The sequence below is a fragment of the Galeopterus variegatus genome, unplaced genomic scaffold (genome assembly GCF_000696425.1).
Source record: "Galeopterus variegatus unplaced genomic scaffold, G_variegatus-3.0.2 Scaffold5031, whole genome shotgun sequence".
Taxonomy (NCBI): Eukaryota; Metazoa; Chordata; class Mammalia; order Dermoptera; family Cynocephalidae; genus Galeopterus; species Galeopterus variegatus.
The window spans coordinates 18,908-35,449 of NW_007731142.1; the positions used below are offsets into that span (position 1 = coordinate 18,908).

Below are 16,542 nucleotides of genomic sequence, written 5' to 3' on the forward strand. Positions count from 1 at the left end.
GTTAGAGTCCTGCCTTGGGGAGCCAGGAACTGTGGACAAAAACCAATATACATACATCATAATATCACACACATCACCTTGAAATTCTAGCACAGTTATGTTGGTTGCAAAAAGTTTTTTTATGCCACCAGCACCTTCTTGCTACATTGTCCACAGATTAAATGTTATTAACTGGGTATCACACAAACATAATCACTTTGCAACTCAATAATGATAACCAACCTAGGTCTAGGAAGGACTGACCAGGACCTAAACCAACATAATCCGAATATGATATAGTGGACAGTTCTTTCATCTAGCCCAGCATTAATCTTTACATCTCAATTTTAGCAGGTCTGTCAAAGCCCCTCAAGCTATGGGATAGGGGCATTATCCCAGGTGTGGTCAAAAGAAGGCTAGGAATTTGATTCATGAGTACAATGACATAAAACTGAAAATATAGGAGCTCAGATATTTTGATGGCAGAGCTCTAACATCAGTTTCTAACAGATCCCTAAAGTTACCCTGGTTTTTATCCTTCCTAAGGCTGTTGGCCTAGCTTTTTCTTAGATTTCATGAACTATCCTCTGCCCTGCTAAATTTTGTTTTGTTGAAGATACCTCAAATGAGTTTCTACTACTTGCAGTCAAAAGGCCTACCTGATCCATTCATTAATATCACTGTCAGCTGGTTCCTTAAACTGGAAAACCAAAGCCTTTAACATCTTAATATGTTTATTGTGAATCATATAAGAGACTTTAAAACAAAACATTAACATTTGTATCAAGGGTTTTTGAGCAACCCTGAGTTAATTTCAAATTTACTTCCAACCTAAAACACAGTAGAGTACTTTTATGAGTGAAATAATACGTTTCTGCCAACATAGTAGTGACCAAAAAATCTTTATTGCATTGGCTTTAGTCTCCCCACTTTTAAATGTACTCTAAATAAATAAACATCATATATGCATAAGATTAGTCTTTCCAACTATAATATATATAAATAACAATAACAATTCTAAATAAAATACTTAGTCCTAAAAGAGAAAAATCATATCAGCCTGAAAACACTTCGGCCAATTCCTAGTCAACGTCACACAAAAAGCTAGTGAGATAATGGTGCTGATATGATAACATCACCAAGGTCTAAGTTTCAATCCCTGTACCAGCCAGCAAAAAAAAAAAAAGAAAGGTCACAAAAAACTAAGGAAAACTCAACAATGAAGGAGTTAAGTTTGTGCTTTCTCAGAAATAGCATAAGCATTATTATAATAGCATAGCTCCCAAATGAAAATATTTACTGCAATAAACTAGCTAAGAAGCCTTTGAAAATAAACAACTGGTTGGCTCAAAAGCTCAAGGTCAAGGGTTCAGATCCCCTTACAGGCCAGCCACCAAAAAAAAAAAAAAAATTAGGAATGGATCAAGTATTTACATAAGTTCAAGACTTTATCTTAGGATGAAAGGCAACACAGGTCCTTAACCTACTTCGAAAAGAAAATTGAAATTAAACCTTTCAGTCACAACCAGTCAAGACTTTCATTCAGAAATGTTTTTTAGATATCAAATTTCTCTTCACAGATGCTGTGTCCATTTTCTTCATAATCTTCTCTTGTTACCACCATATCTTCAAAATCATCGTTTTCTGATATCAATTTTCCACCTTCCCAGGCATAAGTAATTGGGCTGAAAATAAAGGTAAAGTAAATGAACCTAGACGATTTTACAGAACTGAAATGTCTGAAACAATATTTACTAAGTAAAATGTGGCAAACTCTACACAACTTAATTTAACAGATAATCATTAAGGTGTAGAAATAAGCATGTTCACATAGTAGAGCAAACTAAAAAAAAAAAGGAACCTTGGTCACCACTACAAAATAGTAAGTGTTCCTTTTTTCCTATGCCATGAATTTATCGACCCTCTACTTCTAATGAAAAAATAAGAATACAAGCAAAAGATCAAAAGATGCCTAAAAGGAAAAAATGTTGTCGTAACAGTCTAAATTCTGTGTATGGTAAAGATATGTCCTCTCATTTTTTCTCACAGCAACCCATAAAATAGCTATTATATACTCACATTTTATATATTTGGAAAATGAGCTTCAGAAAGGTTAAGTCTAAAACTATAATTTAGCCTGAAACTAGGATTTAGCCCAGAACTGTTTTCACAGTCTGTGCTTTTGCTGCTACACTTTGTTGCCTCTAATAAATGAAAACATTTAGAAAACACAGTGCATGATAAACAATGACATGGTAGAACTCAGTCAATACGTAAAATCTGAGCAGATAAAACATTTAGTTTGGTTTTGCTATCTACAACCAAGATTATACTTTGTGTTACGACTTAATTCTATTTCTACTGTTCCTTTCCTCCAATTCAGTTTCAAATCTGAAAAAGGTAATAAAAAAAAGTTAATCAATAAATGTTTCCTTATTGAGTTTATTACATTTCCTAGACTTTTGTAAAACTACATATATATACACACACATACACACACATATACATATACATATAGCTTTAGAGCATGGTGTTATAACACCAAGGTCAAGGGTTCAGATCCCAGAACCAGCCAGCCAACCCTCACTCCCCCGCAAAAAGCTATGTATATAGAAGTTGTGGATGCATAATAAAGATTTAGTGAATAAAAGAATTAAACCTATTTCTGTGGATCCCTTGGCCTGTAATGTGTGCACGCAGAATAAAAATCCAATGTGCTTTGTACTCTAAAGAGTATGTGAACATTAATGCTGATATCACTCCAATTGTTTAAAAATGGTTTATTCTTTTACCTGACAGCTATAAAATAAAGAGATACAGATGAGGGCCTTCCATTAACTGCTACAGATCTTGAAAAATTCTACTTTACCTTTAAAACAAAACTCTAGAATTAAGAGTCAGGTATGTGGGGTCTTGTTTGCAACTCTGCCACTAACACTAGGGGTGGGTTAGTTAGACATGTACTTTGGTAAAAACTCCTGATTCAAGGTTAAAAGAACTGGGTTTTAATCTGGCCACTGCTATTAACTCATTGTAAGGCATTTGCCAAGTCACGAGCCCTTGTTTCTTTATGTACAAAGTAGGACTTTTGTTGTTTTTGTGGCTGGCCAGTACGGGGATCCAAACCCATGACCTTGGTGTTGCAAGGCTGCACTCTAACCAAATCAGTTAACTGGCCAGCCAAAAAAGTACAAATGTTGAACAGGATGATCTGTAAGCCCTTCTTACAGCTCTAAAATTCTACCTTAATTTTTTTTTTACCACTAAAGTGGAAATTATGCTATCTGATTTTTCTCATAAAACAGGGTAGGGGCTAGACATAATTTTTTTTTTTTTTAAAGATGACCAGTAAGGGGATCCTAACCCTTGACTTGGTGTTGTCAGCACCACGCTCTCTGAAGTGAGCTCATTGGCCATCCCTATATAGGGATCCAAACCCGTGGCCTTGGTGTTATCAGCACCGCACTCTCCCGAGTGAGCCACAGGCCGGCCCAGACATAAAAGTTTTGAACTAACAAAATTCCCAAACACCTTATGAATTGACATAACTTATCTTAATGGTTCGATTCTTGTGTGTATATGGATTATTTGGGGTGGGGTGGGGAGGTTTATTTGTTTTTTTGGCTGCTGGCCCATACAGGGATCCAAACCCTTGACATTGGTGTTAAAGCACCATGCTCTGAGTAACTAGCCAACCCTCAATTCTTAAATTTCTATTCTTGATAGAAACTATAAAGAAATGACATGTCTCAGATAAATCAAATGGATTTTTTTTTATTGCTTTGCCTATAAAAATGTCTTAGGAATGAGGACTGATTTACTATATGGAAGTGATCCTATGTTAACTGAGCATCCTTTATGTACCAAACATCATGGCAGGTCTTTACACTTCATCCAATTTAATTCACTGAAATGTAAGGTTTATCATTTCAATTCCTGAGAGAAGGAAAATGGGGATTCAACAGGTGAAATAAACCTACTAACATGTTAGAACCAGGCTTTAAACTCAAGTCTTCCTATAGCTTCCGTGTTTTGTTTCTATATAAACCAATGCTTACTTTTCAGGCAGCACAACAGAAACATCATAATCTGTTGGAGTGAGACATCGAACTTCTGAGTAAACCCGATCCCTAAATCCTGGGAAAAGGGAATTTCCTCCTGTCAAAACAATGTTCTTAAAAAAATGCGGCTGCATTTCTTTAGAAGAAGAAAAAGGAGAAAGGGAAGAAAAAAGGCATTAGAAAATCTGTTTACTAATCTTTCTCGAAAGATAGGATTAGATAAAAAGCCATTAAGGATTACAGTTACTGGTTGGGAAACTACAATTTTTAAGGTCCATTCTAAGATTTGTAATAAGGTTAGAGTTTATACAAATAGAATCATTAAACAGAATGAAATATGACCTCCAAGATCTTGAAAAGAAAAAGCTACAGTGAGTTGCCTGAACCACTACGTAACACATGCAAGCTGTATATAAATGAGTAACATTCTAGTTAGCAGATATTTGATATAATTATCATTTTTCCCTGCAATGGAGGCAGTCTTGCTGTAGGCTGAGATTGCAAACTACTGTTAAAGATGAAAGGAAGGTCTTTCATGACGTTGTAACTTGTCACTCCAAATTTCCATGTTGTCTCATTGAGACAGACATATCTATTGTGCAATTATTACCTTAGACAGTGAAAAGCACTCACAATCCATAATAATATTTAAAGGAAGGATCTAAGTGTGAACCCTCATTAAAGTTACATAATGGCAAACATTAAGTGCTGTACAGTTAGCCAATATTAAAAACCTACAATCCACCACTGAGAAATCCATCAGGAATTAATAGGTATTGTCCATCCCACCTAAATGCTTCTGTTTACCAAAACAAGTACAGAGTTCCCTTATAATGACATTGAGCCTCACGCCATGACATTAAAGCAGTGTAACATGAGATACCGTATACATCATAACTGCAATTTCATACAAAATGTGAAATTAATATGAAAATAGCTGTGAAATAATAGTTGTAAAATAATTATGTTACGGTAATAGCATTATGTGACTTTTTTTATTATGTTACTTTTTCATCCTTTTTTTTTTTTTTTTAATGAAAGGAAGCACATTGCATGTGCTAGATTTTCTCCAATGCCTAGACTATTCCTTATGAACTAGGAAGACAAGATATAAACTACTCTAAAACTCTAGAACATTATTTACTTAAATCATGCTTCAGGGGAACCCAGAACTCACTATGAAGCACCATACTCCAACCTCACTAATCCTGTATGTTAGTCTCAATACAGTCACATGCCGCAAAATGATGTTTCAGTCAATGATAGACCACATTGATGACAGTGGTTGGAGCAATAGGCTATACCAGATAGCCTAGGTGTGCAGTAGGTTATATTATCGAGGTTTGTGTACACTCTGTGATGTTCATCAATGAAGCAATCACCTAATGACGCATTTCTCAGAACGTATCCCTGTCATTAAGTAATGCATGAATGTATAACGAAGAATAAATCAGTCCCATCAATAGCTGAAAACCATTAAATTGTTAAATTATAAATTTCTATTTTGCACAGATTTGGGTTAAATTAAAACTTCTAAAATGGGGCCGAGCCCGTGGCGCACTTGGGAGAGTGCGGCTCCCGCTGCGGGTTCAGATCCTATATAGGGATGGCCGGTGTGCTCACAGCGCTCACTGGCTGAGCGCGGTGCGGCCGGTCTCAAAAAGGACAAAAAAAAAAAAAAAAAAAAAAACTTCTAAAATGAATATGGAAATATAATACTCATGGAGAGATAAATTTCTTCATTTAAATGGACCATAATAACATTTCCTACATCAAATTTATAACACAGGATGAATCAAGGAAGAATTATTTAACTGCATTATAGGATCTGGAAATCTCTGCAAAGAAAACAGACTCACCATCTCTCTGAAATTACTTAGAAAAAAGCAGGTTCATAGAGCTTATGATTTTTTTAAAATATCATTATTTTTCAACAATTTACTGTAAATATTTATGTACCTTCAGGTAAATTCTGAATTGAATAGACAATAGCTTCTGGAATTCCCATTTCTTGAATGCCTATATCAGAAGGATTAAAGAGTATTTCTGGAACAGCAAATCTCTCATTAGCCAGACGAAGAATTTGTTCCCCAGATTTATATTTTCCACTCAACACCATCTCTTCCCTTGGCTTAAAGAAAAATAAGATAAAAACTTTAAGCTACATTATCTAGATAACATGACTAATAATATTTAGTAATACGTAATACTAATATATTAACAATGTTCTTAGAAGATTCAGGATTCTCAAAACTTAGAAAAATGTGGCCTTCTCTTGTTGCCAAAATCACACAAATACTGACTGACTCTAACATGGCTATTCCCTCAAAGATAATCTGGCAGCTTTATTCCACACATTTTAAGATAGAAAGAAAAGGATAATGGGGTTGGAGGGGACGACTTCATAATCTACATGTAATGGTACACTGATTTCAATTTCTAGAAAACCAAGAACATATTCTAAATAAAAAAACATTTACTATTGCTTGTGTTTCTACCACTACTTTCACTCTCCTGCTTTAGATGTTTACTGGATATTGTGGCTCTATTCTGTTAGGATTTTCCCTTTCCCTTGTGCAAAGCTCCTACATTTTAAAATTTCTTTACTATTTATTCAATCTCTATTCAAAAATCAGTTTCCAAACGATTTAAGCAAATATACGCCTTTATCCATGAAATTACCTTACAATGCCAACTGGGTGTGAGGCCTATGTATAACAAATACAAACTTTAAACTATAACTCATATTCTTTTGCTATTAATTTTCTGCTAACCCACCCATTCTGTGAGCTGTGTTCCTGAAGGGTCCAGAAAAAATAATCTCCTTCAACAACATTCTACATCATTAAAATAATGGTCCCTCTCAATTTTGCAAAGGATCATCAGCTCTTCTAGATTCAGTGATAGACATTCATTTCACTTGACTTAAATATGCAGTTTTCCTAACAGAGTATATACCAATCCTTTATACAGACATAAAAATACTTTAAATATATAAAAAGAAATATTAATAATTTATTACTAAAGAGTAATGTATATAAAGAATATTATAAGTTCCTTAATATAATCAGTTATCTATTCTCTATTCAGATTTTATTATACTCCCAAATAAAAGGACCCTTTAAATGAAATGGACTATATTATCCTGCACAGGATATCACCCTATATTATCTTTCATAGCCTATACTGTTCATCATTAAATATCTACTACCTAGCACAGAATATAGCCAACAACATGACGATCATTGTATAAGGTATTTTACATACATTTTCTCACTGAACTTTCACATAACCCTAAAAGACAAGCATGTTCTTTTATTTATGACGCAACTGGGGTCAGTAAGGTTACAGGACTTGATCAAGGTCATTCATAAATAACCCCAAACACATACACAATATTCTTTCCACTATATTGCCACTTTTAATCTGGATATCAATGATTCACATTTCCATCATTTAGGTACTTTATACTCAAAACACTGTTTTTAAATAAAAATATACTGAAAGTTACACAATTTTCACAATACTTTAGGAAGAACAAGTATTACTCACAGAAGTATTCTTCCTTCTCAGACAGAAAAGAAAATATTTCCTATAAATATACAATTTCATTTAAAACTAACATTGGCTTAGGGGCCGGCCTGTGGCTCACTTGGGAGAGTCCAGTGCTGATAACACCAAGGCCACAGGTTCGGATCCCTATATAGGGATGGCCGGTTAGCTCACTTGGGAGAGCGTGGTGCTGACAACACCAAGTCAAGGGTTAAGATCCCCTTACTGGCCATCTTTAAAACAAACAAACTAACTAACTAAAATTGGCTTGAATTTAAGGAATATACCTCATTTGGTCAACACTCAAAATAACCTGAGATGATGCAAATATAGAGAATTTCAGTTGACAAAATATTAGAGGTTATCTAGTTTATAACCTTGATTTACAGAAGAGCATCATGTGACTTACCCAGGATCAAATATCTAAGGGAAAGAGCCAGAACTAGATATCCTTGTTGAATGTTAGCACTAGAGCCATTAATTGTTTTTTTTTTATTTTATTTTATTTTATTATTATTATTTTTTTTAATTTTTATTTTGTCAATATACAATGTATATGATTATTATGGTTTTGATTTGCATTTCCTGGATGCTGAGTGATGTTGAGCATTTTTTCATATGACTGTTGGCCATTTGCATATCTTCTTTAGAGAAATGCTTACTTAGTTCTTTTGCCCATTTTTTGATTGGGTTGCTTGTTTTTTTCTTGTAAAGTTGTTTGAGTTCTTTATATATTCTGGATATTAGTCCTTTGTTGGATGTGTATTTTGCAAATATTTTCTCCCACTCTGTTGGTTGTCTTTTAGCTCTGTTAATTGTTTCTTTTGCTGTGCAGAGGCTTTTTAGTTTGATATAGTCCCATTTGTTTATTTTTCCTTTGGTTGCCCGTGCTTTTGGGGACATATTCATGAAGTCTGTGCCCAGCCCTATTTGCTGAAGGGTTTCTCCTATGTTTTCTTTAATAAGTTTTATTGTTTCGGGGTGTATATTTAAATCCTTGATCCATTTTGAGTTGATTTTAGTACATGGTGAGAGGTATGGGTCTAGTTTCAATCTCCTGCATATGGATATCCAGTTATCCCAGCACCCTTTGCTGAAGAGGGAGTCCTGACCCCAGTGAATAGGCTTGGTGCCTTTGTCGAAGATCAAATGGCAGTAAGTGCGTGGGTTGATTTCTGGGTGTTCTGTTCTATTCCATTGATCAGTGTCTCTGTTTTTGTACCAGTACCATGCTGTTTTGGTTATTGTGGCTTTGTAGTATAGTTTAAAGTCAGGTAGAGTAATACCTCCAGCTTTATTTTTTTTTGCTCAGCGTTGCTTTGGCTATTCTTGGTCTTTTGTTATTCCAGATAAATGACTGTATAGTTCTTTCCATTTCTGAGAGAAATGTCATTGGAATTTTGATGGGGATTGCATTGAATTTGTATATTACTTTGGGTAGTATAGTCATTTTCACTATATTGATTCTTCCAATCCAGGAGCATGGGATGTCTTTCCATCTTCTTGTATCCTCTCTAATTTCTCTCAGGAGTGGTTTATAGTTCTCGTTATAGAGATTTTTCACATCCTTAGTTAGTTCAATTCCTAGGTATTTTATTTTTTTGGCGGCTATTGTGAATGGGCAGGCTTTCTTGATTTCTCTTTCTGCTTGTTCACTATTGGTGAATAGAAATGCTACTGATTTTTGTGTGTTGATTGACTTACCCAGGATCAAATATCTAAGGGAAAGAGCCAGAACTAGATATCCTTGTTGAATGTTAGCACTAGAGCCATTAATTGTTAATATGTAACCTGGAAGTACCAATAGTTTCTGTTTTTAACAGCATTATTCCAAAAGGATTTTTGTTTTAAACATAGACAAATAAAGGAATTCATAAGGACCTCCGCAAGTTGCTACTTTAATCAATGCAGGTCATGATTACTGCACAGCCATAATAAATTCAGTTCTGGTACCATTAAAGACATGATCAGTTTGTATTATAATGGCTCTGCAGAAAGTGGTAATCATTAATGATGAGGGCAATTTTATCAATTGAGGTCAGTCAAGGATACACTTTAGTAGGCATCCTCTTTCTGACAAGAAATAAAACTGTGATTTCTGTCAGTTGTAATCAGTATTGGTATTATAGACCTTATTTTGTTATTGTTACTATCACTAGCACTAACAAGTCAAGGTTACAACTTTCCCGCAAGCATTTAAAAAATTTTTGAATAAACTATCACCTCTTTCTGACAAGAAATAAAACTGTGATTTCTGTCAGTTGTAATCAGTATTGGTATTATAGACCTTATTTTGTTATTGTTACTATCACTATCACTAACAAGTCAAGGTTACAACTTTCCCGCAAGCATTTAAAAAATTTTTGAATAAACTATCAAAGTCTAAGTTTTAATAATATTCTAAGTATAAAGGCTCTCAAATAAATATACTTTTCATTTTCTGTAGTATTGTTTTTCTAATTTCATAAATATTTATTAGCTCTCGTCAAAGTTGTTGCATATCAGGCACAGTGAAGACAAGTTAATCAAGTATTAAACTCAAAATAACACATTATAGGATTAATCCTAATATAAAAACAAAATATAACTTTTTAAATATTAAAAATTGTTAATAATATGATACATACATGATTTAACATGGATTGTGAATAAAGTATAAATTTTAACACTGTCAAAGTAAAGAATCCATTAGTGGATATTTAGGCTGTTCTCAATTTTTCACTATTTTATTTTTTTTGGTGGCAGGCTGGTACGGGGATCCGAACCCTTGACCTTGGTGATATAACACTGCACTCTAACCAAATGAGCTAAGCAGGCAGCCTTTCACTATTTTAAAGTGCATTGCAGTGACTATTATCATAAATGTCTCCTTGTGCAAATGTGCTCTAGTTTCTCACCATAGATTTTTAACTTCCCAACATCAAGCCAGTAACTAGAAGAACTTCATATTTACCCAAACACAGAACTACCTGAACCAATGAAAGACAAACAGAAATTATCTTATTTTGATATCCAAGATATACTGTTTCCCAACACTTTAAAAGTACATTGGATTTTGCCCTGTTCAACTAAGCTGATCATATCAGACCAAACATGAATAAAATTTGGCCCTGGGCCAGCTATAATAATTTTCACAACAGGATTTTTTTATTATTATTATTAAACATGGAACATTTCATGGATTTGTGTGTCATCCTTGCGAAGGGCTATGCTTATCTTCTCTGTATCGTTCCAATTTTAGTATGTGTGCTGCCAAAGCGAGCACTCTTAACTGGATCTAAACACATTTTCTTAAGTAAACAGAAATAGGTTAACCGTAATATGATAGTTTATCTGCAGATCTGTCCCAAGTGCTCTCATTTGGCTGACAGTTCTTTTCCTAAATAAATTTTATTAATCAGACTTATACTTGTGCCTGTAGAAATGATCACCAGGAAGGAAGTCATCAACAACTCCCTAAGATCCTGCCAATGCCAGCTGGATGTGAAATGCTTTTCAAATCTGACTGGTGGTCATTTGAAGAAATAGCATTAATAATTTTTTTAAATACCTTACAAAAGCCCTTTTTAATTGTACTGAAGTCAGGCAAAACATAATCTATCATTACTGTATTTTCTTCTCCTTTCAACCTGGAAAACAAAGTAGAGATTTATGAAATATTTTAACTATGTGTAACATCACCCAAGCATCAACTTTTCAATTGTTACATTACCATTATACATACTTTGCAATATCCATGTCTCTATAAAAATCCTGAGATACATAGCATACATCTTCTTTTACTTGATTAATCACATGTGTTTCATCCATAACATGTAGCTGCCTAATAGAAATAAAAATTGTAAAATTTGAAATGGAAAAAATTTAAATATAACATAATTATCATTTAAAGTATTTTTTTCTGGAATTAAATATTCACGTAACTGGGTTTTTTGTAATATTAAATTCTTGAATGTGTAAAATATTTTTAACTTTGTAGAACACTCTTATTTCCATTATCTTATTTAATCCCCACATTTTTCCTCTGAGGGCAGGCACTGGTCCAATTTACTCTGAACAGATTCCTGTTACAGTGCCTTAACTCTCTGTACTTTCTTTTCTCATTATGAAAGTATGCGAGTCAAGACACAGTACCTAGCACATAAAAGATGTCTGATAAATATTTGATGAATGCATCAGAGAAAACACAGGCTTAATGTAGTTGTAGAAAATACAGATGTTTAAAAAACAAACAATAATGTGAGGTTATTTCCTTTGAATATTTTTCTGTGCACATAGATTTTATTCTGTAGTACATACTTACTTTCTATGTTTTCAACTAAACATTATCTCATGAACATTTTCTTATGCTATTATTACATATTCTTTAAAAATATGATTTTTTTACAGCCTTATAATAGTCGATCAGATGGATTTATTAAACTTATTTATCAATGTTCCTAATGTTGAAAGTTTAGATCAGGGAGGAAGGATACTTGTGTGTTCATTAACTGGATTTTGGAGTCAAGATACCTAGGTTTGAATCACAACTTAGTAGCCAAGTTATTTTGTCTCTTTGGGACTCAATCTCTTCAACCCTAAAAAGGTAAGACGACCATCTATTTATCAGAGATGTAAGAAGTAAATGACTCTAATAATACATGTAAAGTGTTTGCCATAATCTCTGTTCTCAATAAATAAAAACCATTATTGTTTCTATCTTTCTCTCTATAATTAACATCATTATATACCATATTTCATCGTCTCTACGATACACCATTGTACCGATGAAAAGAAAATGCTAATTAAACAATGATAATTCTAAGGTATCAAGGATTAGAAGATTCATCCCAATTTCAGAGATTAAAATGTGGAAAAGAAGTACAATTTGGAATCAATACAATATACAAGGTATTTTTATCTATATCTCTGATTACCTCATTACTTATTCATACTCTGGCACACAGAATATCAAATATTTTTAGTCTCTTGGTATATGCCAAATTGTTTACTAGAAAAGTTATTTCAAGTTATGCTATGATCAGCATCTAATAGGAGTGTCCATGTAACAAATCTGCAACATCATTTTTTGAAAAAAAACTATTAGGATTATAAAAATGATACTTTAAAAAAAATTAATTTATTTTGGCGGCTGGCTGGTACAGGGACCTTGGTGTTATCAGCACCATGTTTTAATCAACTGAGTAAATGGCCAGCCCCCAAAATGGTATTTTAATTGGTATTTTCTCTACTAAGTAAGTGCCACAAGGAAGAATTCTTGTCTGTTTTGTTCATCATGTATCTCAAGATCCTAAATACTCCATAAATATGTGCAAAATTGAATCTCTGATGACTACAGGAGTTTAACATTTTTATGTTTAATATTTTAACAAAAAGAATTATCCATTTGGATCCCTTAACTGTATGTAACTCCCTAAGAATGATATATTTGTGACAATGACCACTTTTCTGAGAAGCATTTAAACATTTTATACTGAGGCAGTTTTTCTTATGAATTGATAAGTGCTGCTAATATATTAAAGATAACAACAGTGCAGCATATTTGTTTCAATTTATTTCTCAAGTTTATGTTTACTCAGTTTTGTCTACACAGGCTTTTAATGTACATAAGGTAGGCTGGTTGATTTCTTTCTTTCTTTTCTTTCCTCCCTTCCTTCATTTCTTTATTTATGACAGCTGGCCAGTACAGGGATCTGAACTCAATATAACTTGGTGTTGTAAGGCTGTGCTTTAACCAGTGTGGAAGATACCAACATTAATAAAGCAAAGGTAGTTTTAGCATGGCCACAGCCCTGTAGTTTAAGGAATCGCCTAACTTTTTAGAATTGCACATAGAAATGCTAAGCTTGGGAAAAACAGAAAACTTTCCCAGGACTAAAGTCTCTGTTGTAGATAAAAAAAATTGTAAGACAGCATAAATGCTTGCTCTAAGGGCAGATGTCCTTGGTGCAGCTAAACCTTATGATGGGAAAGTACGACGATTATCTCATTGTTCTTTTGGTAACCACCTATGTTCCTTTTCTGTAACTTTCTTGCCTGGAGAATAAAAACGGAGAGAAAACCTGATTCGGGGCTATTCCTGGGATCTTTCTTCTCCTGAAAGAATTATTCCTGGGTATAACAGCTTCAGGCCTCTCACTGCTCTGGAGAAATGGGCTTTGAGTAATCCTTTGTGTCTCCGTCTCCGTCACCCTGGGAGAGGTGACAACCAGCTCTGTACATAAAGTTTTAAAAAAAATTTACAGTGTTGATAACACTAACGTCAAGGGTTTGGATCCCTGTACTGGCCAGCTGCCAAAAAAAAAAGTTGTATGTAGGAAAATATATCCTTTGTTATTTCTTCCATTATTCCTTTTTTTTTTTTTAATAAAAAAAAAAGATGACCGGTAAGGGGATCTCAACCCTTGGCTTGGTGTTGTCAGCACCACGTAAAAAAAAAAGATGACTGGTAAGGGGATCTCAACCCTTGGCTTGGTGTCGTCAGCACCACGCTCAGCCAGTGAGCAAACCGACCATCCCTATACAGGATCCGAACCCGTGGCCTTCTTGTTATCAGCACTGCACTCTACCGAGTGAGCCACGGGCTGGCCTACTTCCATTATTCTTATGCTTAGCGACTCAGTTACATATTTTCTGGTGTGGTTTTTTTTATTTAATTTTTCATTTTAACATTCTTGTACATATTTGTGTGGTAGTGTGTTGTTTCAATACATGCATATTTTAATATTTGTCTTAAATCTATTTGAACTGTACTTTCACATATGAAGCAAAGTAAAATTTTGCTTTTTCTCCAAATAGCCAACTTTCTCTGTATCCTTTCCTGAATAATTAATCCCCTTCTCATTGGTTTCTGATGCTTTCTATAATATATATTATTTTCTCTTTTTTACATATACTGTTTGGTTCAGGATTAACTATTCAGTCTCAGTGATCTGTCAGTTCCTTTGCATACAAGTATCACCTTAATTTAATTATCATAGTTTTAAATTTTTTTATCTTCTACTAGAAAGTCTTCTTCCTCTATTCTTTTTTATAAATATTTCTAGCTATTCTTGCCAACTTGTTCTCTTCAAAGTTGAAGTTCAACAGACTTGATTTTTTAAATATATAATTTTTATCATTCAGAATGGAGAAGTGGTTAAGTGTATAGGCTCTGGACCCAAATTGCCTGGGTTTTGGTTAATGTTCTCACCTGTCTCAACCTTCTCTTCTTTTCTAATTTGCTCCTTCTAAGTGACTGGGGTAGGGAACTAAATATCTAAACTTAATGATACTGAGTGCAATTTTATTTGGTTCTACAGTGAATAACATTTGTATAATCATAAGGTTGTAAATTTTATTTATGAGTTTACTATTTTTATTTTGTTTCATTTATTTATTTACTATTTTTTGCTGTTTACTATTTTTAGAATGAATCTATAAGCAAGGCAAGAAAGATTTAACTATAGTAAAAAGTAGCATGTAAATGTTATAAATCTCAATAATTAAGAAGAAATGGAGGCTGGCCTGTTAGCTCAGTTGGTTAGAGCACAGTGTTAGAACACAGAGGTCAAGGATTCAGAGCCCCGTACCAACCAGCCGACAAAAAAAAAAAGGAACAGTACAGCATTATGCTTAAAGGGAAAAGTCAGTCTCCAAAGGCTATATGATTCTGTTTTTGTAATACTCTCAAAATAACAAAAATATAGAGATGGAAAGCAGATTAGCAGTTGCCAGGGGACACTGATGGGAGTGGGGGAGCAAATACACAAGGGTACTTGAAAAACTTCACGGAAAAATAGAATTAAAAGATAATACAAATCTTTCCATGAGTTTTTTTGAAGTACCCTCATAGGAGTTCCTTTGTGGTGATGCAACAACACAAAGTTTCTATATCTTAATCGTGACGGTGATTACACAAGGTTATACATGGGATAAAAGTGCACTGGACTGAGTATACACCTACATGAATAAATGCACCTAAAAACTCGTGAAAACTGAATATAGTCTGTGGTCTAGTTAACAGTATTGTATAATCAGTGTCAATTTCTTTTTTTTTTTTTTTTTTAAAGATGACCGGTAAGGGGATCTTAACCCTTGACTTGGTGTTGTCAGCACCACACTCAGCCAGTGAGCGAACCGGCCATCCCTATGTGGGATCCGAACCCGGGGCCTTGGTGTTATCAGCACTGCACTCTCCCGAGTGAGCCACGGGCTGGCCCAATTTCATTTTTTTGATATTGCACTACACATACAAGATGTCAGTAAGGATACACAGGACTCTATGTACTATTCTTGCAATTTCCTGAGTCTGTAATTATTTCAAAATTAAAAAATTATTTAAAAAGTACTAAGGCTAGAGGGGATGAGGACTGGAGGTAATGGCTAAGGGCAGTAAGTTTCTTTTTTTTTTTAATGAAAATATTCTGAAATTCATTGTGGTGATAGATGTATACACTAAACACCACTGAAAATGTATACTTTAAATGGCTAAATTCTATGGTATATGAATTATATCTCAATAGAGCTGTTAAGGGCTGGCCCATTAGCTCAGTTGGTTAGAGCACAGCCTTATAACACCAAGGCCACAGGTTCGGATCCCTGTACAGGCCAGCTGCCAAAAAAAAAAAAAAAAAAAAAAGGTGGTTAAAAAATAGTAATGAAACAACTGACAAAATAAAGGAAGTGGAGGAGGAAGGAAAGGTTGAAGAAATATAGATCCACTTATTTTTTCACATAGCACATAGAGAGCAAAGAGATACTGAAAGTATCATCCTATCCAAAGTTAATGTAGGGACTTCCGAACAAGATGGCAGAATAGACGGTCCCCAGCATCGCCCTCTCCCACAATCGACCAATTTACAACTATTAAAAAGCAACAAATGTCGGGGCCGGCCCGGTGGCGCACTGGATGGTGCGCCGCTTGGGAAGCGCAGCGGCGCTCCCGCCCGAGGGTTCGGATCCCACATAC

At 34.3% G+C, this 16,542-nt stretch overlaps 1 protein-coding gene across 1 annotated transcript in view; it reads right to left on the reverse strand.

Annotated features, from left to right (window-relative positions):
* Positions 1 to 1,380: 1,380 nt before the first annotated feature.
* The window catches only part of ACTR6 (ARP6 actin-related protein 6 homolog (yeast)), a 21,886-nt gene continuing 6,724 nt past the window's right edge, over positions 1,381 to 16,542 (reverse strand). Inside the window, exons 2-6 of the mRNA XM_008588782.1 lie at positions 11,317 to 11,415; positions 11,143 to 11,221; positions 6,000 to 6,171; positions 4,038 to 4,176; positions 1,381 to 1,664 (exon numbers count right to left, since the gene is read on the reverse strand). Of these exons, the coding sequence (XP_008587004.1) occupies positions 1,535 to 1,664; positions 4,038 to 4,176; positions 6,000 to 6,171; positions 11,143 to 11,221; positions 11,317 to 11,415 (619 nt within the window). The 3' untranslated portion in view covers positions 1,381 to 1,534. The remainder of the gene's footprint in view (positions 1,665 to 4,037; positions 4,177 to 5,999; positions 6,172 to 11,142; positions 11,222 to 11,316; positions 11,416 to 16,542) is intronic.